Here is a 27580-nt window from a genome sequence, read left to right as displayed (position 1 = left end):
TTTAAAATCTTGTTTATTTACTCCCTAGTTCACAGATAGATTATCTTACTACAAGGTCAGCTTTGCCATAACAGCATTTTTCCAATTTTATAGTTTCAGCTCATCACTCAGGACTTCCTCCAAGGAATTTTAGTCATTAATTTCATATCCTTTTCCTTTTAAAAATAATTTACAAGTTTTCTAATGATATTGGCATGTGCCAAATCATTTCTTAAAATAGCTCTGCTCCTAGAAACATGGAAAGACAGTAAATTTCAGCGATTCAACTATGATATCAAAACTTGAGTATTGCAAAAATAGTATTACATTTCCAGACATGAAAAAAAAATTAATGTTCAAGAAATTACACACAGAGATACACACAAACACATCTTCAGCCCTTTTTAAGGCTATCAAAGATTTGGATTTCTGGGAAAGGATAGCTTTTATTTTGCAAGGGAATGGCCAAGGTCAGGAAGATAAACTAGGCGCCCTAAAATGAAATGCTTCCTAAGGAGAAGTATCTATAACAGCGAAAAGGACTTGTACTAAGAATCAAAGATTTGCCATCTCCAGACCGGCACAGCAAGCTCCACCCCCAACACTTGAACATGACTGGTTAAATCTTTTTAATGTTCACTGAGAAATGGCATGGAACTAAACTTCGCAGAAAGAATGGTAACTGCTTCGACCTAGGCCTCACGAGATTTAAACCTGGGATTCTGGACGAAAGATCTCTCCTGACCCACAACCATTACAAAACTCGCCCTCATTAGCTCAAGACACTAGAGGCCCTTTTAACACATCAAGTTTCAAGGTATAGCCCCCGAGTGAGAAGGGGGGACCGGAGATACAGCCTACAGAATCTGAGCGTACAGTAGTCACACGATTTTAAAACTTAAAACCAAACGCTACAATGTTTGCAAACAACCTCCAACAGCAACGAACTCCCGTGTTTATGAATCTAAACTACTTTTAAAGTGCACCGAGCCACTCTGCCCACAGTTATTCGACATCCAGCAGCCTGAGGGGCCAGCGGGTTAAAAGAGGACCACATCACAGACCACAACGCCGCCAGCGGAGCGGAGGCGGGCCCGCCGAGCTCCAACCCGGCTCCCGCAAGGAACCCCCAACTCCCACCCGCCCGCTCCCTCCCTCCAGCCCGGGGCTCCCCGGTCCCCGGGCCCCTCCCCCAGGTCACTCCCCTCCCCCACCTCTCCCCGGCCGCCCACTCCCGCCCCAGCGCCTTAAACCCCCGCTACCGACCCTCTGCCCTAGATCTCCTCACTTGTCAGCCCCTTCAGCTCCTCCCCCTTTACAGGCGCCCCAGTCCTCCGTCTCCTTACCCGGGTTAGCAGTAGTCGCCGCCATGGCCCTAGATGCCACCGCCGCCGCGCCACCCCCCCAGTGGGAGGAGCCGCCGCCACCGAACGCCGGGGGGCGGGGGAGGGACGAGCCACTCCCCAGCAGCGGCGCCCTACTGCCGCCACCGCTACCGCGGAATCCAAGATGGCGGCTGCGGCAACCCCCGCCGTCCCCGGCCCAGTGGTGGCTAGGCCCCGCCCACTCGATGGGCCGGGTCATTCCTCGTCCGGCCTCCTCTGTGGGCACGGGCCAATGGAAACGCCAAGCCGACCAGGGGCAGGGCTGGTCAGTGCGCTAGGCCGGCCACTGGAGAGAGAGCGAGGAAGAAGTCCAGCTGTCTCCGTAATCCTGCCTTCCTTGCGTCAGAAGTCGGTGACCAAGTGACATCAGTGAAAAACAAAGTGTGTATTTTACTAAAAAGCTTCTCTTAGTGGTGGATTCAGCCGTGAGGTCCCCCTGCAGACTACTTTTGTGAATCGTCCTTAGGGATTCTAATACTTTTAACTTCTCATGTGATTTGTAGTCCTTGTTGGTGTTTTTTCTCCCTCTTTAAAAGACATTTGTCCCTGCCGAAAACAGTTCAATAGGTAATTTTTTTAATTAGACAGATCGCACCTGCTGGTTCACTGCCTTGTTGCCCACAATGTCTGAGACAGGTGTGGAAGAAGCCAGTAACAAACCGGGGCTCCCACGTGGGTGGCAGGAACCCAACTGCTTGAGCCATCTCTGCTGCCTCCCCGGGGTCTGCATTGGCAGGAAGCTGGAATCCGGCCAGCAGTGCAACCCAAGCCCTCTGATGTGGGATGGGAGGCTAAGTATCTTTGTAATGGTTAGACTAACCACTGGCCCCCACTCGCCCAATAACTAATTTTTGAATGCTTATTATTAAAGTGGTGATCTAAAAAGATCTCAGTGTTTACAGGCTGATAAAAGATACCAATAGCCAAAACTGCAGGCAATGGACAAGGAAGATACTTTGATTTAAAGTGCAGTGGTTGTTGTGGCAAGGCAGGTTAAGCTGTGGCTTGGGACACCTGCACCCTTTGTCAGAGTGATGGTTAGAGTCTCTGCTCCTCCATGCTTGTGATCCAACTTGCCTGAGAAGCAGCAGATGATGGACCAAGTGCTTGGGTCCCTGCCACCCATGTGGGAGACCAGGATGGAGCTCCTGGACACTGGCTTCCACCTGACCCAGCCTCAGTTTGACCATTTGGGGAATGAGCCAGTAGATGGAAGATCTCTCTGTGTCTGTCTCTCAGTCACGCTGCCTTTCAAATAAATTAATTTAAAGAAAAGAAAGCAGTGTAACTTTGTAACTTCATTTAGTCATAGGAACATAATGATACGTTTTTAGTAGGGGAGTGGTAAGAAGAGGACTTTACAGATTTTTTTTTTAAAGATTTTATGTATTTGAGAGGTAGAGTTACAGACAGAGGGAGAGACAGAAAGAAAGGTAATCCATCCACTGGCTCACTCCCCAGATGGCCGCAACAGCCGGAGTTGAGCCAATCCGAAACCAGGAGCCAGGAGCTTCTTCTGGGTCTCCAATATGGGTGCGGGGCACAAGCAGTTGGGCCATCTTCCGCTGCTTTCCCAGGCCATAAGCAGGGAGCTGGATTGGAAGTAGAGCAGCTGGGACACGAACTCGTGCCCATATGGGATGCCAGCACTGCAAGTGGAGGCTTATCATACTATGCCACAGTGCCGGCTCCTACAGGTTTCTTTTCTAATAATAAGAAACTGCCTGGGGCAGGCGTTGTGGCCCAGCGGGTTAACGCCCCAGCATGAAGTGCCAGCATCCCATATGGACACTAGTTAGAGACCTAGCTGCTCCACTTCTGATCCAGCTCTCTACTATGGCCTGGGAAAGCAGTACAAGATGGCCTAAGTCTTTGGGTCCCTGCCCCCATGTGGGAGATTTGGAAGAAGCCCTAGGCTCCTGGCTTCAGATCCGCACAGCTCCGGCCGTTGCAGCCAAATGGGGAGTGAACCAGCGGATGGAAGACCTCTCTCTTTGTGCCTCTCCTCTCTGTAACTCTGACTTTCAAATAAATTAAAAAAAAAAAAAAGCTGTCCAAAATCCTTTATACATATTTATTCAATACTCACAATAAAATAATAAGGTAGATCATAGTATTATTTCCATTTTGAAAATAAGGCAATAGAACAAAGAGACTTAGCAAAGGACACTCAGTGAGTACAGCAGTGGTATGGGAGGCCAGTTAAGATGTTTGAGTTCTGGGGCTGACATTGTAGTGCAGCAGGTTAGCTGCCGGGGCCACAAGTAGAGGCTTAGCCTATTATGCCACAGTGCCAGCCCCAAGTCACAAATTTTTTAATAACAGCTGGAGTAGGCCGGCGCCGCGGCTCACTAGGCTAATCCTCCGCCTAGCGGCGCCGGCACACCGGGTTCTAGTCCCGGTCGGGGCGCCGGATTCTGTCCCGGTTGCCCCTCTTCCAGGCCAGCTCTCTGCTGTGGCCCGGGAGTGCAGTGGAGGATGGCCCAGGTGCTTGGGCCCTGCACCCCATGGGAGACCAGGAAAAGCACCTGGCTCCTGGCTCCTGCCATCGGACCAGTGCGGTGCGCCGGCCGCAGCGCACCGGCCGCGGCGGCCATTGGAGGGTGAACCAACGGCAAAAGGAAGACCTTTCTCTCTGTCTCTCTCTCTCTCACTGTCCACTCTGCCTGTCAAAAAAATAAATAAATAAATAAAAAATAAATAAATAACAGCTGGAGTAAAAGTCCCTTCTTTGTGCTAATAATAATAGAATCCATTTTTGTTATTTCAAGTACACTTGCTCACATCGGAGCTATGGTTTGTTTTTTTGTTTTTTTGTTTTTTTGACAGGCAGAGTGGACAGTGAGAGAGAGAGAGAGAGAGAAAGGTCTTCCTTTTGCCATTGGTTCACCCTCCAATGGCCGCTAGGCGGAGGATTAGCCTATTGAGCCATGGCGCCAGCCCAGAGCTATGGTTTTGTTAATCGGAATGTTTTACATCAAGTTCTAAATGCCATGATTTTTTTCTAGCTCATGTTTTTTATTAACCAATCCACGATTACTTGTCTTTTGATTGGTTGAAGCAGTAAGTCACATGACATTTACCACAATCACATCTGTCAAAGTAGCTAGCCAGAGGGCGGCGCTTCTGCAGTGCCGGCATCCCATATGGGCTCTGGTTTAAATCCCAGCTGTACCACTTCCGATCCAGCTCTGTGCTATGGCCTGAGAAAGTAGTAAGATGGCCCAACTCCTTGGGCCCTCTCCCACCTGCATGGGAGACCTGGAAGAAGCTCCTGGTTCCTGGCTTCAGATTGGCCCAGCCCTGGACATTTCAGCCATTTGGGGAGTGGACCAGCGAATGGAAGATCTCTCTTCCCTGCCTCTGCCTCTACCTCTCTATAACTCTGTCTTTCAAAAAAAATAATAATAATAATAAATCTTTACAAAAAAGTAGCTGGCCATAAGAATGTAGGCACTCCCAACAAAGGTGCTGAATTTTGCCAGTCTCTTCCACTTCTCTTATGCTTATTTGTCTTAGCAGTAGGGTAAAATTTCTTCCTTAACTCCACCATGTAGTCTGAACATAAGAAGAAGTTTGACCTCTTTTTGAGGTCGTCTTCCAATTCTTTGCCATCAAAGATCACTCTTCACTGTTCAACAGGAATTTCTTCCTTACCTTGGAATGCCTTTACATTTTCCCTTGTATCAGAGGGTTCAACTTAGAGACTGATGGTCTTGCTCATAAAGTTTTTTTTTTTTTTTTTTTTTTTTTGACAGGCAGAGTGGACAGTGAGAGAGAGAGGCAGAGAGAAAGGTCTTCCTTTGCCGTTGGTTCGCCCTCCAATGGCCGCCATGGCCGGCATGCTGTGGCCAGCGCACCACGCTGATCCGAAGCCAGGAGCCAGGTGCTTCTCCTGGTCTCCCATGGGGTGCAGGGCCCAAGCACTTGGGCCATCCTCCACTGCCTTCCTGGGCCACAGCAGAGAGCAGGCCTGGAAGAGGGGCAACCGGAACAGAAACCGGCACCCCGACTGGGACTAGAACCTGGTGTGCCGGCGCTGCTAGGTGGAGGATTAGCCTATTGAGCCGCGGTGCCAGCTGCTCATAAAGTTTTTATGAACATCTCCATCGATTCTACTGCAGAGGGTGAATTGCAAAGTCATAATTTTTAATGTTAAGAACAAAGAATCAGGGTTTTGTAAGAAAACAAGACTGTGATGAAAATGCCTTCATTGCCAAGAGTTTATTATTTCCCAACACATAATTTTCTTTCTTCATCAAAGAGGGAAAAATGACACATTGAACATATTCTAAACCACATCCAAATGTTGCAACAAAATGGAAAAAATAGATTCCAGAGCTGAAGGCAACCAATGAAACTGAAAAACATTCAACTTTTGAGGTTACTTATGTTCCTCTGCTTAGAATCTGACAAACTATTGAAAGCTGTCTTCAATTAGAAACTCTCTATGGGGCTGGCATTATGGCTTAGTGGGTTAGGCTACAACTTGCAATGCCAGCATCCCATATCAGAGCGCCTGTTCAAGTCCCAGCTGCTCTGCTTCCAATCCAGTTCCCTCCTAATGCTCCTGAGAAAGCAGTGGAAGATGCCCCTCCCACCCATGTGAAGACTCAGATGGAGTTCCTGGCTCCTAGTTTCAGCCTGGCCTAGCCCCAGCCATCGTAGCCATTTGGTAAGAGAACCAGCAAATGGAAGATCTCTTTCTCCCCTCTCTGTCTCTTCTCTCTCTCACTTGGCCTTTCAAATAAATAAAATAAATCTTAAAAAAAAAAAGAAGAAGAAACTCTCTCCATGATAAAACTTGTAGATCCATATTCACTTCAATGATTCAGAATTATCTAGTAACCATCAAAAACTCCTTGCCATATCTGCTAAATTCATTGTGAATTTCTTATTTTCTAAATTTCGTGGAAATCAAGATAAGAAATTGATTATGGGGGGTCGGCACCATGGTGTAGCAGATAAAGCTGCTGCCTGCAGTGCTGGCATCCCATATGGTCACCAGTTCAAGTTCTGGCTGCTCTGCTATGGCCTGAGAAAGCAGTGGAAGATGGCCCAAATCCTTGGGCCCCTGCACCTGCATGGGAGACCCAGAAGAAGCTCCTAGATCCTGGCTTCAGATTGGCATAGCTCTGGCCATTGCGGCCATTTGGGGAATGAACCAGTGGATGGAGGATCTCTCTCTCTCTCTCTCTCTCTCTCTGCCTCTGCCTCTCTATAACCCTGCCTTTCAAATAAGTAAATAAATCTGTAAAAAAAAGAAATTAATAATGAAGCCTGACCTACATGTTTTCAGCTTATTAATATGACTAAACAGTTAATATTACTACTATTTTTTAAACTACTTAGGTTCTGTTCTCTTCACTATTATGGTAAACTGTTTTTTGTTTTGCTTTGTTTTCTAGATAAAGAGAGAGAAAAACAGAGAGAGAGATAGAGATCTTCTGTCCACTAGTTCACTCTCCAAATGTCCTCCAATAGCCTGGGCTGGGCCAGGCCAAAGCCAGGAGTCCAGAACCCCATCAGGTTCTGCTAGGTGGCTGGCAGAAACCCAGCTACTGGGCTGTAATCTGCTGCATGCAAGGCACAATAGCAAGAAGCTGTATAGGAAGCAAAGCAGCCAGAATTCAAATCAACACTCCGATATGGAAGGCTGGCATCCCAAGTGGCATCTTAACCTGCTGTGCTGCAGCATTTTATACTTGGTAAACTGACCTTTTAACTACTTAGAACAGCAATTTGCAGATATGCCAAAATTTTATTAAGTGTCTTTAGATAGAGTTGTCAGGTTTAGCAAATACAGGTAGGCCAGTTCAGTTTGAATTTTGGATCAACAAGTTGATCTTTTAAATTTTACACTAGGACATATTTATGCTAAAGAATTATTCACATTCTACATGCAACCCAACTCCTGAAAGTTAAAAGAATTTTTATAAAGATTTATTTATTTGAAAGGCAGAGTGACAGAGAGATATCTTCCATCTACTGGCTCACTCCCCAGATGGTCATAATAGGTAGAGGAGGACCAGGAGCCAGAAACCAGGAACACCATCCAGATCTCCCACATGGGTGGCAGGGGCCCAAGAATCTGAACCATCTTCTGCTGCCTTCCCAGGCACATTAGTAGGAAGGTAGATTGGAAGTGGAGCAGCTAGGACTTGAACCCGTGCCCTGATATGGGATGCTGGCATTACACACAGTGGCTTAACACACTGCATCACAATGTTGGCTCCAGGAGGTTAAAATTTTAAGGAACACTGATCCAGTCTTTTTTGGGAGGGAGGAGACTAGAACCAGGAAATTCACATAGGTAAGGAGCTATCGCAGAAATCCAGGAGAGAGATTACATGGACTTGACATATATCAATAAAACTGAAAAGAAAATGGTTGCCACAAATACAACCATGTAATTGAAGATGGAATGAAAGGAATCTCTATTGTCAAAGAAGACCTTTATATGTCAATAACAGATACAGGTGCAAAGTGGAAGTTCAAATTTATCCTATTCAAATTCAGTTGTTGGATTGGTTGGTAAGATCATTAGAAAAAAAAATGGTTATTATGCATATGAAATCACAGAGCACTTGCCTAGAAAAGAGGTGAGACCAAGACCTGAACTTGTACATTGACTATTAAAGATTCATGGTTCCAGAGAATGACAACACTGATGCTGGGGGCCAGCATTGTGGTGAGACAGATTAAGCCTCCACCTGAAACGCTGGCATCACATACAGGCATTGGTTCAAGAACCCGCAGCTCCACTTCTGATCCAGCTCCCTGCTAATGCTCCCGGGAGAGCAACAGAAGACAGCCCAAGTTCTTGGGCCCTGCACCCAAATGGGAGACCCAGAAGAAGCTCCTGGCCCAGCCCTGGCCATTGTGGCCATCTGGGGGAGTGAACCAGTAGATGGAAGATCTCTGTCTCTCTCTCTCTCTCTCTCATTCCTTGTCTCACTGGAACTCTGCCTTTCAAATAAATTTTAAAAAAATCTTTAAAAAACCACTAATATTACAAGTGATAAGAATATATATTTTAAGATAAGGGGCTAATGTTTGACCTGACAATTAAGACACCAGTTATGGGGGCCGGCGTTGTGGCATAGCCAAGTGAGCCCACCACATGCAGTGCCAGCACCCCATATAGGCACCAGCTTGAGGCTCAGACGCTCCATTTCTGATCCAGCTCTCTGCTATGGCATGGGAGGGCAGTAGAAGATGGCCCTGTTGCTTGGACCCCTGCACCCATGTGGGAGACCTGGAGGAAGCTCCTGGCTCCTGGCTTTGGATCACCCAGCTCTGGCCATTGCAGCCATTTGGGGAGTGAACCAGTGGAGGAGGATCTCTCCCTCTCTCTCTCTCTGCCTCTGCATCTCTGTAACTCTGCCTTTAAAATAAATAAATAAATCTTTTAAAAAAATTCAGTTAGAATGCCCACTCTCCATATCAAAGTACCTTGGTTTGTGATCCAGCTCCAGCTCCTAATTGCAGCTACCTGCCAATGCAGATCCTGTGGAGCAGCAAGTGATGGCTCAAGTATTTAGTTCCCTGCCACTGACATGGGAGACTTGGATTGAGTTCCTGGTTCCTGGTTTTGGCCCAATCCAATCAAAGCCGTTTCAGGCACTAGGAGAGTAAACCAGTGGATGGGAGCTCTGTCTCTATGTCTTTCTCTCTTTCTCTCTCTTTCTCTCTTTCTTTCTTTCTTTCTCTCCTTTTCTTTTCTTCTTTCTTTCTTTCTTTCTTTCTTTCTTTCTTTCTTTCTTTCTTTCTTTCTTTCTTTCTTCCTTCCTTCCTTCCTTCCTTCCTTCTTCCTAAGATTATTTATTTGAAAGGCAGAGTTACAGAGTTACAGAGAGGCAGAGGCAGAAAGAGAGAGAGGTCTTCCATCTGCTGGTTTACTCCCCAAATGATTGCAATGGCCAGAGCTGGGATGATCCAAAGCCAGGAGCCAGGAGCTTCTTCTGGGTCTCCCATGCAGATGCAGGGGCCCAAGCACTTGGATCATAGTCCACCACTTTCCCAGGCCACAGCAGAGAGCTGGATCAGAAGTGGAGCAGCCGGGACTTAAATCGGCACCTATATGGTATGCTGGCACTGCAGGTGGTGGCCTTACCTGCTGTTCTACAGATCCAGCCCCTCTCTCTGCCTTTAAAAAGAGAGAGAGAGAGAAAGAGAGAGAGAGAGAGATAAGAAGGAGGTAAGAAAAATAATGCCTCAAGAAATGACTGTTTCAGATTATGGAGGAAGGTAAAGAAACACCCAGGAAAGACTATGGCATCAGAAGCCAAAGGACATTCAAGATGAAACAGCTTGTTCTGACTAGTTAAGGAAGAGGAGGAGAGATGAGTAACCGTAAGGAACGGGAACCAGATTGCAGGTGGGTGAGAAGTGAGCAGAAAATAGAGGCAACTTATTAGCATAGATCACTTTCTCAAGAAACATGCCCATGAAGACAAGCCCTTGAAGAAAAACAGTAGCTGGGGCAGGAGCTACGGTATGAGTGGGAAATAATAACACACATCTATGGACTGAGCTCACAGAGAGGGGGAAATTCAGATGGCAAGAAAAGATACGTGCCTGTGAAAACACAAGTGGGACTGAGTCATGGGGGAAATGAGGAGATCGGGCTAGGCTTGCGTTCGCAAGGGTTATGCTCAGAAAACCAAGGCACACGGTCAGGAGTGACGCGCAGACATTCTGAAGGGGAGGAAAGGAAACTGACGTCAGCAGTGTGATGATTTTGTTTCTCAAAGAGCATTACTAGTGAAAGTTCTGAGGTAGAAATGAGGTTGGCTGTGGCTACAGCCTTGTAGGCAATCGATTGAGAAGTTAGATGGGGAAGAATAAAACCATTGCAGAAGGTTCTGAGGCACAAATTTTCAAGAAACCACAGAGCACTGTTATCACCTTGTCTGAGGAAAGAACGTGCCAGAACAGTTTACCCAGAATTGATCCTACAAACTGACAAATCAGAATCATATCCTGGGCCTGGAAGATTCTACAGCTACAAACACAGCACAGTTTAAGTCTATGGGAGGGCAATGAACTGACTGGAGAAACAAGGGAAGCAGGAAGTTAATTGGCCTGAGAAATGATGGAGAATTCTGGAAACTGATGTTGGAAGGGAGCAGATTTGAAAACAAAGGAGCTGAAGAGGCCAGCATTGTGGGATAGCAGGTAACATTGCTGCCTGCAGTGTTGGCCTCCCAAATTGGCCACAGGTCATGTCCTGGCTGCTCCACTTTACATCCAGCTCCCTGCTAATGGCCTGGGAAAAGATGGTCGAAGTATTTAGGCCTCTACCACTCACACGGGAGATCCGGATGAAGTTCTTGGCTCCTGGTTTTGGCCTGGCCCAGGGCTGCCCATTCGTGGCCATCTGGGGAGTGAACCAGTGGATGGATGATCTCTGTCTCTCCCTCCTTCCCCTGTCCCTCCCTCTCCCTCTCTCTGTAACTGTGACTTTCAAAATAAATAAATAAATATTTAAAAAAATGAGGGCCAGCATTATAGCTTCATGGGTTAAGCCACCACCTCCTAATCCACCTGGGAAAGCAGCGGAGGATAGCCTAAGTCCCTGGGCCCCTGCACCCACATGGCAGACCCAGAAGAAGCTCCTGGCTCCTGGCTTCAGATTGGCGCAGCTCTGGCCATCTGGGGAGTAAACCAGTGGTTGGAAGATCTTCCTCTCTCTGTGTCTCTCCCTTTCTCTCTCTTTCTGTAACTCTGCTTTCAAATAAATAAAATAAGTCTTTAAAAAAAAAAAAGTGAAGGAGTTGGAGTAGCTGAAGATAGGCACTGGGAAAACATATCTCACAAAAAGTTGTAGATAATGGGGCCAGTGCTGTGGTGCAGTAGGATAAAGTCCTGGCCTGAAGCACTGACAACCCATATGGGCCCCAGCTCTAGTCCGGGCTGCTCCACTTTCGATCCAGCGCTCTGCTATGGCCTGGGAAAGCAGTAGAACATAGCCCAAGTCCTTGGGCCCCTGCACCCACGTGGGAGACCTGGAAGGAGCTCCTGGCTCCTGACTTTGGGTTGGCTCAGCTCCGGCCATTACAGCCATCTGTGGAGTGAACCAGCAGATGGAAGACCTCTCTCTCTCCGTCTCTACCTCTCTCTGTAACTCTTTCAAATAAATAAAATAAATCTTTAAGAAAAGAAAGAAAGAAAAGGAGATCTCTCTTTTAAAAAATCCATCACTAAGTAAACAGTAGATGTCATAGTAAGACCCTAAGCCTGGTTTTATTTGGGTTTTTAAAAAAAAATTTTTTTTTTGAGAGGCAGAGTGGACAGTGAGAGAGAGATAGAGAGAAAGGTCTTCCTTTTGCCATTGGTTCACCCTCCAATGGCCACTGCGGCCGGCACGCTACGGCCGGCACACCGTGCTGATCCGAAGCCAGAAGCCGGGTATTAAGAAAAAAAAAAAAAAAAAAAAAAAAAGAAGCCGGGTATTTCTCCTGGTCTCCCATGCAGGTGCAGGGCCCAAGAACCTGGGCCATCCTCCACTGCACTCCTGGGCCACAGCAGAGAGCTGGCCAGGAAGAGGGGCAACCAGGACAGAATCCGGCGCCCCAACCAGGATCAGAACCCTGTGTGCCGGCGCTGCAGGCGGAGCATTAGCCTATTGAGCCGTGGCTCCGGCTTTAATTTGTTTCTTTGTTTTTTAAAAGATTTTATTTATTATTTATCTGAGAGGTAGAGTTACAGACAGTGAGAGGGATAGTCAGAGAGAAAGGACTTCCATCCGCTGGTTCACTCTCCAAATTGCCGCAACAGCCAGAGCTAAGCTAATCCCAAAGCCAGGAGCCAGGAGCTTCTTCCAGGTCTCCCACGTGGGTGCAGGGGCCCAAGGCAGTCAGGCCATCTTCCACTGCCTTCTCAGGCCATAGCAGAGAGCTGGATCTTCCGATCCAGAGCAGCCGGGTCTGGAACCAGCACCCATATGGGATGCCGGCATCGCAGGCAGAGAACTAACCTGCTGCACCTCAGTGCTGGCCCTCCCATGCCTGGTTTTGTTTCTAGCTTAGTTCCCCCCACGCTGGAAAGAAATAGATGTTACCCTTCCCTTGACACAGCTCTCCCACACAATTTGAAATAGCATGGTCAATGGCAAGAAAAACTTGGAAACAGAAAATATTTTTTAAATCTATATGTATTATTATTTAGGAAGAAAAAAAAAGTTGAGGGCCAGGACTATATCTTACTTTGCATTCTATTCCCAGCACCCAGCACCATGATTAACACTAGTAAACATTCAGTAAATATTAAAGAGAGAACACTTGTCACGAGAGTTTCTACTTTAAGGTCTGATAATATTTCCAAGAATTATCAACTGTAAAAAAAAGAAATTTTAAGTAGATAATGTGTCGCTACCACCCAATCAATCTGTCTCCTAAAAGCCCTGGAATTTTGCCTCCAGAAAATTCTATGTACTTAGAAGCAAATACACATAGGTGTCCTGTAAAAAAAAAACAAATTGTTTTTCATTTGAGAGGCAGAAAAAGAGGCAGATAGACAGACAGACAGAGAGGCAGACAGACAGAGATCCATCTCTTGGTTTACTCCCAAATACCCATAACAGCCAGAGCTGAACCAGGTACTCAAGCCGGGTCCACCACCCGGGAAGCAGGAACCCAATTACTTGACCCATCACGGCTGCTTCCCAAGTCCACACGAGCCAGAGTCAGGAGCCACAGTCAGAAATCCAGCCCAGGCACTTTTGTGTGGAACATGAGCATCATAGCCACTTTTCTTTGAGGGGCAGAGATACGGAAGGAGAGCAAGAGCGAGAGCGAGAGCAAGAGAGACTCCCATCTGCAAGCCCATTCCTCAAACACTGAAGCTTGGAGTTGGAGCTGGAGCTGGGAACTCGGTCCGTGTCTTCCACATGGCCAGCGGGAACACAGCCATTTGCGCCATCAGGCTGCTTCTCAGGAAGCTGGAGTCAGGAGCTGGAGCCACACGTTGAACGCAACACTCCAATATGGGACTCTGGCATCTCAGCTGCTAGGCTAAATGTCTGCCCCCAGCGTAGTTTCTTTTCTTCTTCTTTTTTTTTTTAAAGATTTATTCATTTTACTTGAAAGAGTTGTGGGGGGGGGCGGGAGAATCTTCCATCATCTGGTTCACTCGTCAAGTGGCTGCAATGACCAGGGCTGAGCCATGACAAAGCCAGGAGACAGGAACTCCAGCTGGGTCTCGAACATGGGTACAGAGACCCAAGCTGCTTTTCCCAGGCCATTAGTTGGGAGCTGGATTGGGAGTGGAGCAGCCAGGACACAAACAGATGCCCATATGGGATGCTGAAGATGTAGGCAGGGATTTTACCCGCTATGCACAATGCTACCCACCCCACACACACACCAAGTATTTTTAATGAACCAAATACAAGCCAAATCAAACCTTTGAGGAAATAGTAGTAAAGTATGTATTGGAGCTGTTTATGAACACTTGTAACAGTGAAATCATTTTGATTTTTCTAATCCAAATGCCATAAGTAAATTATTTTAAGAAATGAGGGATCCTATAGACAAGTAGTTCTCAAATTTGAGTATACATCACACAGTCACCTAGAAGACCTGGTTAAAACATAGTTGTTAACACCTCCAAGACTTATTATTCATTAAGATTGGAACAGGCATTCGAGAATTTGAATATCTAACGAGTTACTAGGGTGATGCTGCTAATCCAGAGACCCATTGCACAGACCAAAAACCTGGTTACTGATCCATCCTCTACCACCCATGTGATCCTACTTAAGAGGTATTACCTGAGATATTAACCTTGGCTGCCCCAGCCCTGACAGAGTGATGGAAATATTCCTCCACTGATCTAGGCTCCAATTTAATCTAGTGGGATCGTTTTCTCACTCACCGTGGGAGTGTCCGAAACTTGATCCTGTTTTAGTTGAACTATTCATGAAGCTTCTGAGCTCAGTGTGGGAGTGGGGAAGGGACAGAGCTACCAACCACTCTCCTTTTGTAAGAGGGGGTTGATAAAAAGAGGAGAGGCTGCCAAGAGATGTGCTCAAGAGGCAGGAGACTCCTCCGACAGCAGCCAAATCCCGCCTTGGATATCACTCCCCCACAAGGTAAATAACTACCCTTATAGCCTTCCAGTGGAGTTTTCACTGAGAAAAAATGGAATAGTTTTCCAAGCTTCATAGCACCTTCCTATGAGCTTGGAGAATACTGGGGAAATGATTATGGGATGTAAAGAATTTTATTATTATTATTATTATTTAGAGCTTTTCTGGAAAAGAAACTTCCATGTGAAAGGGAACGTCTTGGGCATAGTCTTCTATAAAGCAAGTTGTGGGTGGGGGGACCTCTGATGATTTCTATTAGCCAGAGAATAACTTTGCTTTGTAAGGATTATAGTTCAAAACCTTTTTATTGTATTTCTTGACCCATCACCTCTCCCTTCACACTAACCTATAGCCAGGAGAGAAGAGCTGGGTCATTTTAGCTTGGGAGTTTCTTCAAGGGTAACAGGGCCCTGGAGGTGGGAAGTATGAAGTGATTTAGGATTGGAACACTGGGAAAGAGAGAGGTGATGGATCTCTCTGGAAGTGAGAGAGGAAGTGACTTTCCTGAGGCTTTATAATGCTGTTGCTCTGTTTCTTACATTAGCATGAATGAGCAGATGGATGCCCCGCCTCCTTTTCCCTCCTTTAGTCCTGAACAGTGCTGCTACTCATCTCAAACAAAACAGAAACCTTCAAAAGCACTTTTTTAAAAATCCTAGGACCGGTCTTCTCTTTGGAAAGCAGATTTTTGGATCTACCAGTCAGGATAGTGAGTCTCTCAAGACAAGCTGTTGCTCCCTAAGAGGTCTTTGAAGAAAGGAAACAGAATAGCCAGGTTCCAAGAATTTGCTGTGACCTTTTTCTCCCACTCAAAAAGTTTTTGACCTCAATTTGTATTCAAAACATTGTATTCTTTTTCTTAAAGAGAGACTTCCCTCCTCATAAAACCTGGGATCCCCCCATATGAAAATGAGAGCCAGGAATATACATGGCATACTTAGAAGCAAAATTATATCAGCCTTTATCTTTTTAAAGATTTATTTATTTGAGCCGGCGCCGTGGCTCAATAGGCTAATCCTCCACCTTGCGGCGCCGGCACACCGGGTTCTAGTCCCGGTTGGGGCGCCGGATTCTGTCCCGGTTGCCCCTCTTCCAGGCCAGCTCTCTGCTATGGCCAGGGAGTGCAGTGGAGGATGGCCCAGGTGCTTGGGCCCTGCACCCCATGGGAGACCAGGAAAAGCACCTGGATCCTGGCTCCTGCCAGGATCAGCGCGGTGCGCCGGCTGCAGCGGCGGCCATTGGAGGGTGAACCAGCGGCAAAGGAAGACCTTTCTCTCTCTGTCTCTCTCACTGTCCACTCTGCCTGTCAAAAAAAAAAAAAAAAAAAAAAAAAAAGATTTATTTATTTATTTATTTGCAGGTAGAGTTACAGACAGTGAGAGGGAGAGACAGAGAGAAAGGTTCACCCCACCAAATGGCTGCTACGGCCAGAGCTATGCTGATCCGAAGCCAGGAACCAGGTGCTTCTTCCTGGTCTCCCACGTGGGTGCAGGCACCCAAGCACTTGGGCCATCCTCCACTGCCTTCCCGGGCCACAGCAGAGAGCTGGACTGGAAGAGGAGCAACCGGGGCTAGAACCCGGGACCATATAGGATTCCGGTGCCGCAGGATTAGCCAAGTGAGCCACGGCACCGGCCCTAAATATCAGCCTTTTTTTTTTTTTTTTTTTTTGACAGGCAGAGTGGACAGTGAGAGAGAGAGACAGAGAGAAAGGTCTTCCTTTGCCGTTGGTTCACCCTCCAATGGCCGCCGCGGCCGGCGCGCTGCGGCCGGCGCACCGCGTTGATCCGATGGCAGGAGCCAGGAGCCAGGTGCTTTTCCTGGTCTCCCATGGGGTGCAGGGCCCAAGGACTTGGGCCATCCTCCACTGCACTCCCTGGCCACAGCAGAGAGCTGGCCTGGAAGAGGGGCAACCGGGACAGAATCCAGCGCCCCGACCGGGACTAGAACCCAGTGTGCCGGTGCCGCTAGGCAGAGGATTAGCCTAGTGAGCCGCGGCACCAGCTATATCAGCCTTTTTACTTTCCTTTTTTATCCCCCAAAGAATTGTATTTTACTTTCTAAGGGGTAGGTGGAAAAATAGCAACCTAATAGGATCCAGATCAGTTTATTAGAACTTGGCAGCTGTGGGTGAGAAGTCTGAATCCCTAAACTACAGGGCTTCTGACTCAAGGTTCAGGAATCCAGTTTAATGAAATAAAGAAAAGGAGAATCAAAAAAGCTTGATGCCTTCTGATTTCCGGATTCTAAAAGTTTTCTATCTTTCTGTAGTGTTTGAAGGTACTGACAAAGGCCTTCCTCAAATCCCTTGTCTCATCAATTCCATGACCCTGCACTCTTGGGGTTCTTCTACTTGTAACTGTGCCTTCTGTGGCTCCTTGATATCTTTACTCTTCATTAATGCAGGCATGACTTTGTCTCCAATTCTGCTGTGGCCATCTCACTTACTATGATTTCCCTTATCCTATCCGTGGGTGACCCTCAATTCCAAAGATCTCGCTCAGAGAAAGACCCTTCATTTGCTGGTTCATCTCCCAAGTGCTTGCAATAGCTGGGGCTGGGCCAGGCCAAAGCCAGGAGCTGGACCCCTATAGGGGTTTTCCACGTGGGTGGCAGGGGCTCAAGTATTGAGCTATCACCTGCTGCCTCCTGGGGTGCGCTGTAGCTGGAAGCTGCATGGCAAGTGGCAGGCAGAGTAGCTGGGACTCTAACCCACAGCCTCTGATAAGGGACAGGCATCCCACATGGCAGCCCGGTCACTGATGGGCCTGAACACTGGCCCCCGTCTTGCTCTTCTCTACCCCTAACTTCCAGTCCCGTATTTCTGCCTCCTGAGCATGTTTAATCAGTACCTTAAATTCAACTTACCCCAGAAGGAATTTATCATAGTCTCTTAAAATATCTGTTATGTTTTCTCTTGTTGGAATAACTACAAATGTTCTTCTCATGTTGTGTGTTGTTTCCTGTCTCCAATACCTTTTACATGCTCTTGCCAGTTATTTTCCTAAAGCACAGCTTTAATAATTTACCTTCCTTCATTCAACAGGCATGAATTGTGTGTGCACAAACCCCAAGCACTGATACAGGCAATAATTCATGTGAGTATACCACATTGTTACAATGTGCCAGCCCTCTCCTAGGCACAGAAGCTATGCCATGGATATGACAGACACCTGACACATTCTAATTAGGGTCAGTGGGGTACACAGTAAGATATGACCCCAGTGCTCAGAGGTTTATCTGCTCAAAAACCTTTGATAATTCCCTTATGCCTGAAAGAGTAAAGTTCAAATTTTTTACCTTGCTTTGTAAGGTTTAATTTGATACTATCTCACACAAAAGAAGTTCATTATCTAGCTGAATGATCTTGAGTTTGTGTAGGTCTTTTACTCTGTATTGGACACTACATTTTATCTTTTATAAAGACATTATTTTCTTGAAAGGCAGAATGACAGAGAGATCTTCCATCCTCTGGTTCACTCCCCAGATGTCCACAACAGGAGCCAGAAACTCCACCTGGGTCTTCCAGGTGGATGGCAGGGACTCAAATACTTTAGCCACCACCCGCTTCCTCCCAGGTGCATTAGCAGAGAGCTGGGGGGAAAACAGAGGCAACCCCTTAGTCCCAGAAGCTCCAATATAAGATGTGGGTGTCCCATGTGGCAGCTTAACTCAGGTGTACAACACCCATCCTGGACATTACATTTTAAAAGGGGTAGCGACAAACTAGAACATACTCTGTGGAAATAAATAAAAATGATAGACCCTATCCTCTGAGAAATGATAAAATGTTGAAATTATTAACAAAACTAACAAGTACTTGATAGCCATATTTAAATTACTAGAAATTGTGGCCAACATTGTGGCACAGAGGGTTAATCCACCACCTGCAATGCTGGCTTCCCATTTGGGCGCCAGTTCCAGTCCCAGACGCTCCACTTCCAATCCAGCTCCCTGCTAATATACCTGGGAAAGCGGCAGTGAAGGATTTGAGGAAGGTCTTTGTCAGTACCTTCAAACACTACAGAAAGATAGAAAACTTTTAGAATCCGGAAATCAGAAGGCATCAAGCATTTTTGATTCTCCTTTTCCTTATTTCATTAAACTGGATTCCTGAACCTTGAGTCAGAAGCCCTGTAGTTTAGGGATTTACTTATTTATTTTAAAGAGAAAGTCACAGAAAGAACTCCCATCCTCCGGTTCACTCCCCAGATGCCCACGACTGCCAGAGCTAGCCCAGGTCAAAGCCAGAAGCCAGGAACTCAATCCAGGTCACCAACATGGGTGGCAGGGACCCAGCTACTCAAACCATCACTGCTGCCTCCCAGGGATTGCATTAACTGGAGTTAGAAGCTGGAGCTGAGTATTCAACCCAGGTACTCCTATATGGAATGCAAATGTCTTAAAACTGTGTCCTAATCATTAGGCTAAACACCCACCTCGGGAATAACTTCCTTACAGAAACTTCTGAAATAGAATGGACCGTCTTGGAAGATAGTGCCTGACCCCCCTGTTCCCCGAGGAATCCAAGCAGGGACTTCGCAGGAGTGATTAAAAGGCCGGTACAACAAGATGAGTTTAAAAGTTTCTTTCCAATGTGAGAGTCTAGGATTTTATACCTTTCATGTTCACGTATTACGAGCCCTACCACATTAAACTAAACACCATTTTTTTTAAAAGGTCCTAGGATTCCTCATCTCTATCACTGTTGCCTCGTTTGGCCCACTCTTTCCTTAATCCAGATAGACTTCAGCCACTACCTATGAACAGACTTCTACGACTAGTCCAACCCCCAGCGGAGTTTGTTAAACATTCTCTAAGCCCAAGAAAAGCAGTGTTTCTTTGGCCATTGACACCCCCACACCAACAAACAGTTCACACTAGGTGTGGGCATTTTTCTATCCTATGCTATGAGACGATTGAAAAAGTCAGTACCTATGGATTTTGATCCTCTAGAAGTTCATATTTATGAAAGAATATCCAGTTAATTGTAGGCTCATATGCCTGCCAGATTCTTTCCAATCTGATACAAAAATCTAATTCTGTGATTTTCAAGTTTAAAAGCTTCCCGCTGGTTGTAAAATTGAATCCAGAGTCTCTAATGTGCATCCCGGGACCCCTGAGAGGCAGCCATGGCTTCTCCCTCGTGCCTGTTCTTCAGCAGGTGAATTCATCTCAAATGCCTGGGGAATAATTTTGTTTCTCAAAGATGCTATTCAGTTCTCCCTCTCACGTCTTTACTTGGAATATCTTCCCTTCCTTCCCCCTTTCTCACTTCTACTTGTTTGGTAAACATAGTCATCAGGCCTCAGTTCAGTTCATGTGCTTGCCTCTCCTGTAAAACCTTCTTGGATTCTTCTTTTGGGCCCCTTTCACATTTTTAGCAGCAATTCGTTTGTTAATTATTTGTCTTTCAGAAAAATGTATATTTTTCCCTTTAATTTTATAAAGTTGAGAGAGTTTACATGGGACGTCAGCATCGCAGCTGGCAGCTTGACATGTTAGGCTACAACTCCAGGCCCCCAGTAATTTACTTTTCTACTCTGCTTCTGATCCAGCTTCCTGCTACTGTGCATCCTGGGAGGCAGCAGCACTTGGGTCCCTGCCACCAACCTGGATAGAGTTCCGGGCTCCTGGCTTTGGCCTGGTCCAGCCCTAGCTGTTGTGGGCATTTAGGGAATGAACCAGTGGATGAAGATCTCTCTCTCTCTCTCTCTCTCTCTCTCTCTCTCTCTCTCCACCTCCCATCTTTTGTATATAAAAAAAAATAGGGGCGCCGTGGCTCACTTGGTTAATCCTCCACCTGCAGCACCGGCATCCCATATGGGTGCCGGTTTGAGTCCTGGTTGCTCCTCTTCCAGTTCAGCTCTCTGCTGTGGCCCAGGAGGGCAGTGGAGGATGGCCCGGGTGCTTGGGCCCCTGCACCCACATGGGAGACCAGGAAGAAGCTCCTGGCTCCTGGCTTCGGATCGGCACAGCATTGGCCATAGCAGCCATTTGGGGAGTGAATCAACAGAAGGAAGACCTTTCTCTCTGTCTGTCTCTCTCACTGTCTATAACTCTACCTGTCAAATTTTAAAAAAAAAGTAAATAAACCAAAAAAAAAAAACAGAAACAATATGTTTAGTTACAAATGAGCACATCAAAAAAAAAAAAAAAAAAAAAGAAGAACCTCAAAAGGATTACACAATATAAATAAAAGCATGAATTTGCTACGTGTAGGCCCCAGGCTCTACAGATGTTCAATAAATCCAACTTGTTAATTACATTATTAAAACATCCTATGTTGATTTTTGTATAGGTTGAACTATTAATATTTGAAAAGTATAATGGTGGATTTTATGAATTTCTTTCTCTAGTTTTATTGTTTACTTGTTTCTCTTGAGCTATTATTTTAGATACATACAATTTAGAACTATTATATTGTCCTGCTGAATTAAACCCTTTATCATTATCTATTACACCTCTTTATCCCTGTGAATGCTTTTTGTCTTGAGGTCCATTTTCTCTGATACTCATTTAGCTCCTCAGTTTTGTTTTGGTAAATATTAACCCAGTATGTCTCTTTCTATACCTTTTATTTGCCAGCATTCTATGCATACAAGTTTTAAGTGGTTCTTTTTTAAACAGCACATGGCTGGATTCGGGCCAAAACCCAAAAGGTGGAGGTTTAGCATTTTTTGGTCTGCCCAGCGTCCACAAATGCTTCCTGCTAAAGGAGAGGCTTCCTTTACAGGAATCTGTGAGAGCCAGAACCTCATTCCCACTACAGAAGCCTAGAGAAACCAAATATTGCCTCTTCCACTCCCTGGCAGCCAAGGTGCTGGTGCGTGACTCAGCCGTGATCAGTCGGATGCTCCAGCCAGGGCCTGGAATACTGAGTGACACAAAGATGACACAATTTATAATTCAGGCATGGCAGAGGCACCAGTATCCAGTCACGGTAGCAACAGTCCTCTGCCACAGCAGTGTCTGGTGGTCAATGTCTGGTGCCAGCCTTGCCCTAACCACACTCTTCCCTTGCTGACCTTGACCGTGGTTCCTAGTGCTGACTTCTCTTGCTTTCTCCCCATTTATATGACTAGTTGTCCTTCTGAGAGCTGTTTGATTTCTTTATAATAAATATCTTTTCTGTTTGGGTAAGGGAGAGATCCCATTTTTGTTGCTTGCAAACGAGAATCCTGACTGATACAAAAATGCTTGTTTTTTTCCCTCTGGAATGGAGAAGGGAGAGATGATACCTAGGGGATGTATGTGAGGATGGATTTGCTGGAGCCATTCCTAATACCATAAGGAAAATGAACCTGGGGATAAAAATCAACGTGAAAGAAAGACAGGGTTAAGAAAAGCCATAGGGCCGGCGCCGCGGCTCACTAGGCTAATCCTCCGCCTAGCGGCGCCGGCAAACCGGGTTCTAGTCCCGGTTGGGGCGCCGGATTCTGTCCCAGTTGCCCCTCTTCCAGGCCAGCCCTCTGCTGTGGCCAGGGAGTGCAGTGGAGGATGGGCCAGGTGCTTGGGCCCTGCACCCCATGGGAGACCAGGAAAAGCACCTGGCTCCTGGCTCCTGCCATCGGATCAGCGCGGTGCGCCGGCCGCAGCGGCCATTGGAGGGTGAACCAATGGCAAAGGAAGACCTTTCTCTGTCTCTCTCTCTCGCTGTCCACTCTGCCTGTCAAAAAAAAAAAAAAAAAAAAGCGCCATAAACATGTGAAGGCAGAACCCAGGTAAGACCTTCAGTCTCTGGATCTAAAGTTAGCCTCATGAGTCAATAGATTCCATGTATTTTTTAAGTCTCACTTGAGTGGGCTTTTCTGTCACGTGCAACCAAAAGCATCCTACCTGACACCTTTCTATTTTGTCTCTGAGGAGGAATCCTCCCCTTGATTCTGTGGCAGCCTTTCAGCAGTGATTCTATTTCTCTTCTTTCTGTCCTAATGGAATTTTTCATAAATGATTTAAAATCTTAGCGTCTTCAATATCACACTTCCCTTTCCTTTTTTTTTTTTTTTTTTTTTTTTTTTTTTTTGACAGGCAGAGTGGACAGTGAGAGAGAGAGAAAGGTCTTCCTTTTCCGTTGGTTCACCCTCCAATGGCCACCGGGTTGGCGCGCTGCGGCCAGCACATCGCACTGATCCAAAGCCAGGAGCCAGGTGCTTCTCCTGGTCTCCCATGCGGGTGCAGGGGCCCAAGCACTTGGGCCATCCTTCACTGCACTCCTGGACCACAGCAGAGAGCTGGCCTGGAAGAGGGGCAACCAGGACAGAATCCGGTGCCCCGGCCGGGACTAGAACCCGATATGCCAGCACCACAGGCAGAGAATTAGCCTATTGAGCCACAGCGCCAGCCTTCTCTTGTCTTAATTCAAGGCCATGGCTACATCTCAAAGTCATTCAGTTCCCAGCATCTTTACAGAAATCTGGAAGGTGCAAGGTTATATTTATTCACTGAAGATATTTATTGAATATCTAGTAGATCCCAGACTTTTAGAATAAAAAACAAATTAGGGGCCGGCGCCGTGGCTCAACAGGCTAATCTTCCGCCTTGCAGTGCTGGCACACCGGGTTCTAGTCCTGGTCAGGGCACCAAATTCTGTCCCAGTTGCCCCTCTTCCAGGCCAGCTCTCTGCTGTGGCCCAGGAATGCAGTGGAGGATGGTCCAAGTGCTTGGGCCCTGCACCCCATGGGAGACCAGGAGAAGTACCTGGCTCCTGCCTTTGGATCAGCGTGGTGTGCCGGCTGCGGCGGCCATTGGAGGTTGAACCAACAGCAAAGAAAGACCTTTCTCTCTGTCTCTCTCTCTCACTGTCCACTCTGCCTGTCAAAAAAAAAAAAAAAAAAAAAAAATTAGGTATGGTCCCTATCATCATATTGGGTTACTGTTTTTTTTTTTTCCAGAAAACACAGACATTAAAGTATTTATAATAAACTATATTGAACTTATAAATAGATCTCCCTGGAATTTAATACTTAAGGTAAAGCCTAAAAGTTGCATATAGAGTGAGAATAATGCAAAGAGAATGTTAATGGGAAAGGCTTGAAGGCGAAGTGGGATCAAACAAAATTCATAGAAATATGAGAAAGCCATTATCTGCTGCCTCCCAGCATTGTTGGGTCAAAAAGTACAAGGAGAAGGAGGTAAGAAGCAAGGTTAGACCGATTTGTGGAGAGTCTTGGAGCCCATTAAGAAGACTGAAGATGGGACCGGCATTGTGGCACAGCAGATTAAGCTGCCACCTGCTACGCCAGCATCCAAGTGGGCACCAGTTTGAGTCCCAGCTGCTCCTCTTCCGATCCAGCTCCCTGAAAATGCACCTGAGAAAGCAGTGCAAGAGGGCCTAGGTACTTGGGATCCTGCCACCCATGTGGGAGACTCAGATGGAGTTACAGGTTCCCGGCTTCAGCCTGGCCCAGCCCCAGCTGTTGTGGCTACCTGGGGGGAGTGAACCAGAGCTGATATCTCTCTCTCTCTATCTCTCTCTCTCTCTCTCTCAAATAAATAAATAAATATTTTAATTAAAAGAAAGACAAGACAATAGGAAGCTGGGGAAGGATTTTGATCAGATGACAGATCAATTTGCCTTTATCACTGTGCTTTGGAAGGGAATAAGAGTGTTATAGGAAAGTTAAGGGTGTTTTTTTTTTTTTTTTTTACAGGAGCCTGGCATTTGATGGTCTAGAGTACAGTAGTGGAAATAGAGATACAGAGACAGGAATTGATTTGAAAGATATTTTCACAGCAAGCTCAGAAGGGAATTGACAGACACTTCAATTTGGAAAAAGTGCATCTGACCATGCTCTGAAAGAAGACTGTAGAAGAAATAAGACACACAAATAATGTTATATATGTGTCAATAATGTATATGCCTTAAAGATGGTACAAATATCTACCAATCTTCCCATATTTTTTAACTATTGGGAGGGCTCCAAACCAATTTTCTATTAATAATTTTCTCTGTCTTTGGACCACTTCCTTGCAATTCTTTGCCAACTCACAACTCTCCACAACTTTTGATATTGTTTCAGACAGCAATTTAGCTCCTATATGCCCAATTAATCTTTTACCAAGTAAGATTTTAGCTTTATCTGTATGAACCAAAAGGCCCATTAAACTATTCTCCAAAACAAACCTATCAACAATTTTTCACTCTAGGCTGGGAAAATGCTCAGGCCTCTTTTTCTCATGAGGTGATTTTTATGGATTCCTCCAAAATTCCCCCATCAGGTTTACCTAACCGCAGAGTCAGTATGTCTGTCCTCTGGCTAGCCATGTGGGGAGTGACCCAGCAGATGGAAGACCTCTCTCTCTCTTTCTCTCTCTCTGCCTCTGCCTCTCTGTAACTCTGCCTTTCAAATAAATAAACAAAACTTTTTAAAAAAATATACTCATGAACAAATGAGTGAATCAATGAATAAAGCTCTCCTTGAAGATAGAGGAAATGAAAGTTGAAAACTATCAGAAAGTGGCCGGCGCTGTGGCTCACTTGGTTAATCCTCCGCCTGCGGCGCTGGCATCCCATATGAGCACTGGTTCTAGTCCCAGTTGCTCCTCTTCCAGGTCAGCTCTCTGCTGCGGCCCGGGAAGGCAGTGGAAGATGGCCCAGGTCCTTGAGCCCTGTACCCGCATGGGAGACCAGGAGGAAGCACCCAGCTCCTGGCTTTGGATAGGCGCAGCACCGGCCATGGCGGCCACTGGGGGGTGAACCAACAGAAGGAAGACCTTTCTCTCTGTCTGTCTCTCTCACTGTCTATAACTCTACCTGTCAAATAAAAAAAAATTTTTTTTTATTTTTATTTTTTTATTTTTTGACAGGCAGAGTGGACAGTGAGAGAGAGAGAGACAGAGAGAAAGGTCTTCCTTTTGCCGTTGGTTCACCCTCCAATGGCCGCTGCGGCCGGCGCACCGCGCTGATCCGATGGCAGGAGCCAGGAGCCAGGTGCTTTTCCTGGTCTCCCATGGGGTGCAGGGCCCAAGCACCTGAGCCATCCTCCACTGCACTCCCTGGCCACAGCAGAGAGCTGGCCTGGAAGAGGGGCAACCGGGACAGAATCCGGCACCCCAACCGGGACTAGAACCTGGTGTGCTGGCGCCGCTAGGCGGAGGATTAGCCTAGTGAGCCGCGGCGCCGGCCAAATAAAAAAAATTTTAAAAAAAGAAAACTATCAGAAGGATTCATCAGAGTGGTTGAAGCCATTAAGGATAGGCAGATGTCTTTGAGACCCTCCAATTCCAGCACTGTATATTAATTGCTCATCACAAAGAAAAAAAAAGAAAATGATAAATTTCATTATGTTTTGGAAAAAAAAAACACAAAAACAAAAGACAACTGAAAAATAGAAGAAGAGATTTACAATATATACCAAATGTTAAGTCCTAACATACCTACTATATTCACAACATTTAAAATTGAGGTGCGTAGGGTGGTTGTTGTGGTGCAGTAGGTTAAACTGCCACTAGAGATACCTGCATCCTGTATCAGAGCACCTGTTAAGAGTTCCCATCCAGCTTCCTGCTTATATACCTGGGAAGGCAGCAGAAGATGGCCCAACTTTGTTAAATGATTAAACATAGAGCTACTTACTATATGACCTAGTAATCCACTCCTAGGTGCACACCAAGGAAAAATGAACACATGTGTTCATGTTCAGGGGCCGGCCCTATGGCAAGCGGGTTAAAGCCCTGGTCTGAAGCACCGGCATCCCGTGAAAAGGGCGCCAGTTCTAGTCCCAGCTGTTCCTCTTCCCATCCACCTCTCTGCTATGGCCTGGAAAAGCAGTAGAAGATGGCCCAAGTCCTTGGGCCCCTGCACCTGCATGGGAGACCCGGAAGAAGCTCCTGGCTCCTGGCTGTAGATTGGTGCAGCTCTGGCCATTGAAGCCAAGTGGGGAGCAAACCAGCGGATGGAAGACCTCTCTCTTCATCTCTGCCTCTCTGTAATTCTGTCTTTCAAATAAACAAAATAAATCTTTAAAAAAAAAGTTCATGGTCACAACAATGTTATTCATTTTTAAAGGATTTTATTTATTTGAAAGGCGGAGTGACAGAGAAGGAGAGAGAGATAGAAGTCTTCCATCCACTGATTCACTCCCCAAATGACCCCAATGTCTGGAGTTGGACCCATCAGACGCCAGGAGCCAGGCGTTGCTTCTGGGTCTCCCACGTAAGTGCAGTGGCCCAAGGACGTGGGCCATCTTCCACTGCTTTCCCAGGCCATAGCAGAAAGCTGGATTGGAAGTGGAGCAGCCGGGACTGGAACTGGTGCCCATATAGGATGCTGGCACTGCAGGCGGTGGCTTTACCTGCTATGCCACAGGACTGGCCCCATTAGAGATTTCTGAAGTTGGAAAGACTTTAGAACAATTTGCGCTAGCAGGCTTTGTAGGTTCCTTACTGAAGCATGCTAGGAGGAAAAGGTAGCCATTCCCCCTGACCCATCCCAGTCCAGCGTATCATCTTGAAGGACTTCAGATGTGCTATAGCTTGAGCATGATTTGGCTTCCACAGAATCTTAAACCCCAAAGTCATAGTTAATGGTACTAGGAGGATAGAAACTTCATCCAATCGTGGCGTTTAGAGGTGGGGCCTTTGAGAAATGATTAGATTGGATTAGGTTGTGTGTGAGAGGGGAGCCCCAATGATCAAATCACGGTGACTTACAAGGAAAGACAAGGGGGGAAAGAGATGGGAACAGCTGATTAATGGGTATAAGCTATAGTTGGACAGGAGTAAGAAATCCTGGTGTCCCATTGCACAGAAGGGTGACTATAGATAATGATAACACTGTTGTGGTTCTTTTGGGGTGATGAAAATGTTCTAAAATTAGATTATGATGATTGCACAGTTCTGAGTATACTAAAAATATTTAATTCTATACTTTAAATAGGTGAACTTTATAAATTATAACCCAATAAATGTGTTAAAAATAAAACTAAAAAAAGACATACATACTGGATGCATGCTCTCCACCTGCCTTGTGACAGCCTGTACTACCTCCAGGATCTATCAGCAACAATGACATCAGATACCAAAGTAATGGGCTGCCTGATGCTGGAGCCTGAACCTTCAAAGCTGAGTTGCAATAAACCTTCTTCCTTCATAAGCAGCTTGTCTTAATTATTTCATTATA

At 46.2% G+C, this 27580-nt stretch overlaps 1 protein-coding gene and 1 long non-coding RNA gene across 15 annotated transcripts in view; one reads left to right on the top strand and one right to left on the bottom strand.

The window, feature by feature from the left end:
- ARNT (aryl hydrocarbon receptor nuclear translocator) overlaps positions 1-27580 on the bottom strand; it is a 110807-nt gene that overhangs the window by 66968 nt on the left and 16259 nt on the right. For 3 of the 11 annotated variants that reach the window (XM_051856009.2, XM_051856017.2, XM_070076647.1), the window contains exon 1: positions 1326-1518. The exons of 1 other annotated variant lie outside the window; for it this stretch is intronic. In XM_051856009.2, the coding sequence (XP_051711969.1) occupies positions 1326-1350 (25 nt within the window). In that variant the 5' untranslated portion in view covers positions 1351-1518. 11 annotated transcript variants of the gene reach the window in all.
- CTXND2 (cortexin domain containing 2) overlaps positions 1619-27580 on the top strand; it is a 29949-nt gene continuing 3987 nt past the window's right edge. Inside the window, exons 1-3 of one of the 4 annotated variants that reach the window (XR_011390439.1) lie at positions 14275-14460; positions 17504-17555; positions 24111-24834. This is a non-coding gene — a long non-coding RNA (cortexin domain containing 2). Of the gene's footprint in view, positions 1746-14241; positions 14461-17503; positions 17556-24110; positions 24835-27580 lie in introns of those variants that run through there. The other 3 variants (XR_007923866.2, XR_007923868.2, XR_007923867.2) reach the window with 3 other exon arrangements.

Source organism: Oryctolagus cuniculus, chromosome 7, assembly GCF_964237555.1.
Source record: "Oryctolagus cuniculus chromosome 7, mOryCun1.1, whole genome shotgun sequence".
Taxonomy (NCBI): Eukaryota; Metazoa; Chordata; class Mammalia; order Lagomorpha; family Leporidae; genus Oryctolagus; species Oryctolagus cuniculus.
Note: the sequence above shows the minus strand (reverse complement) of the source record. Positions and strands in the feature narration are given on the sequence as shown.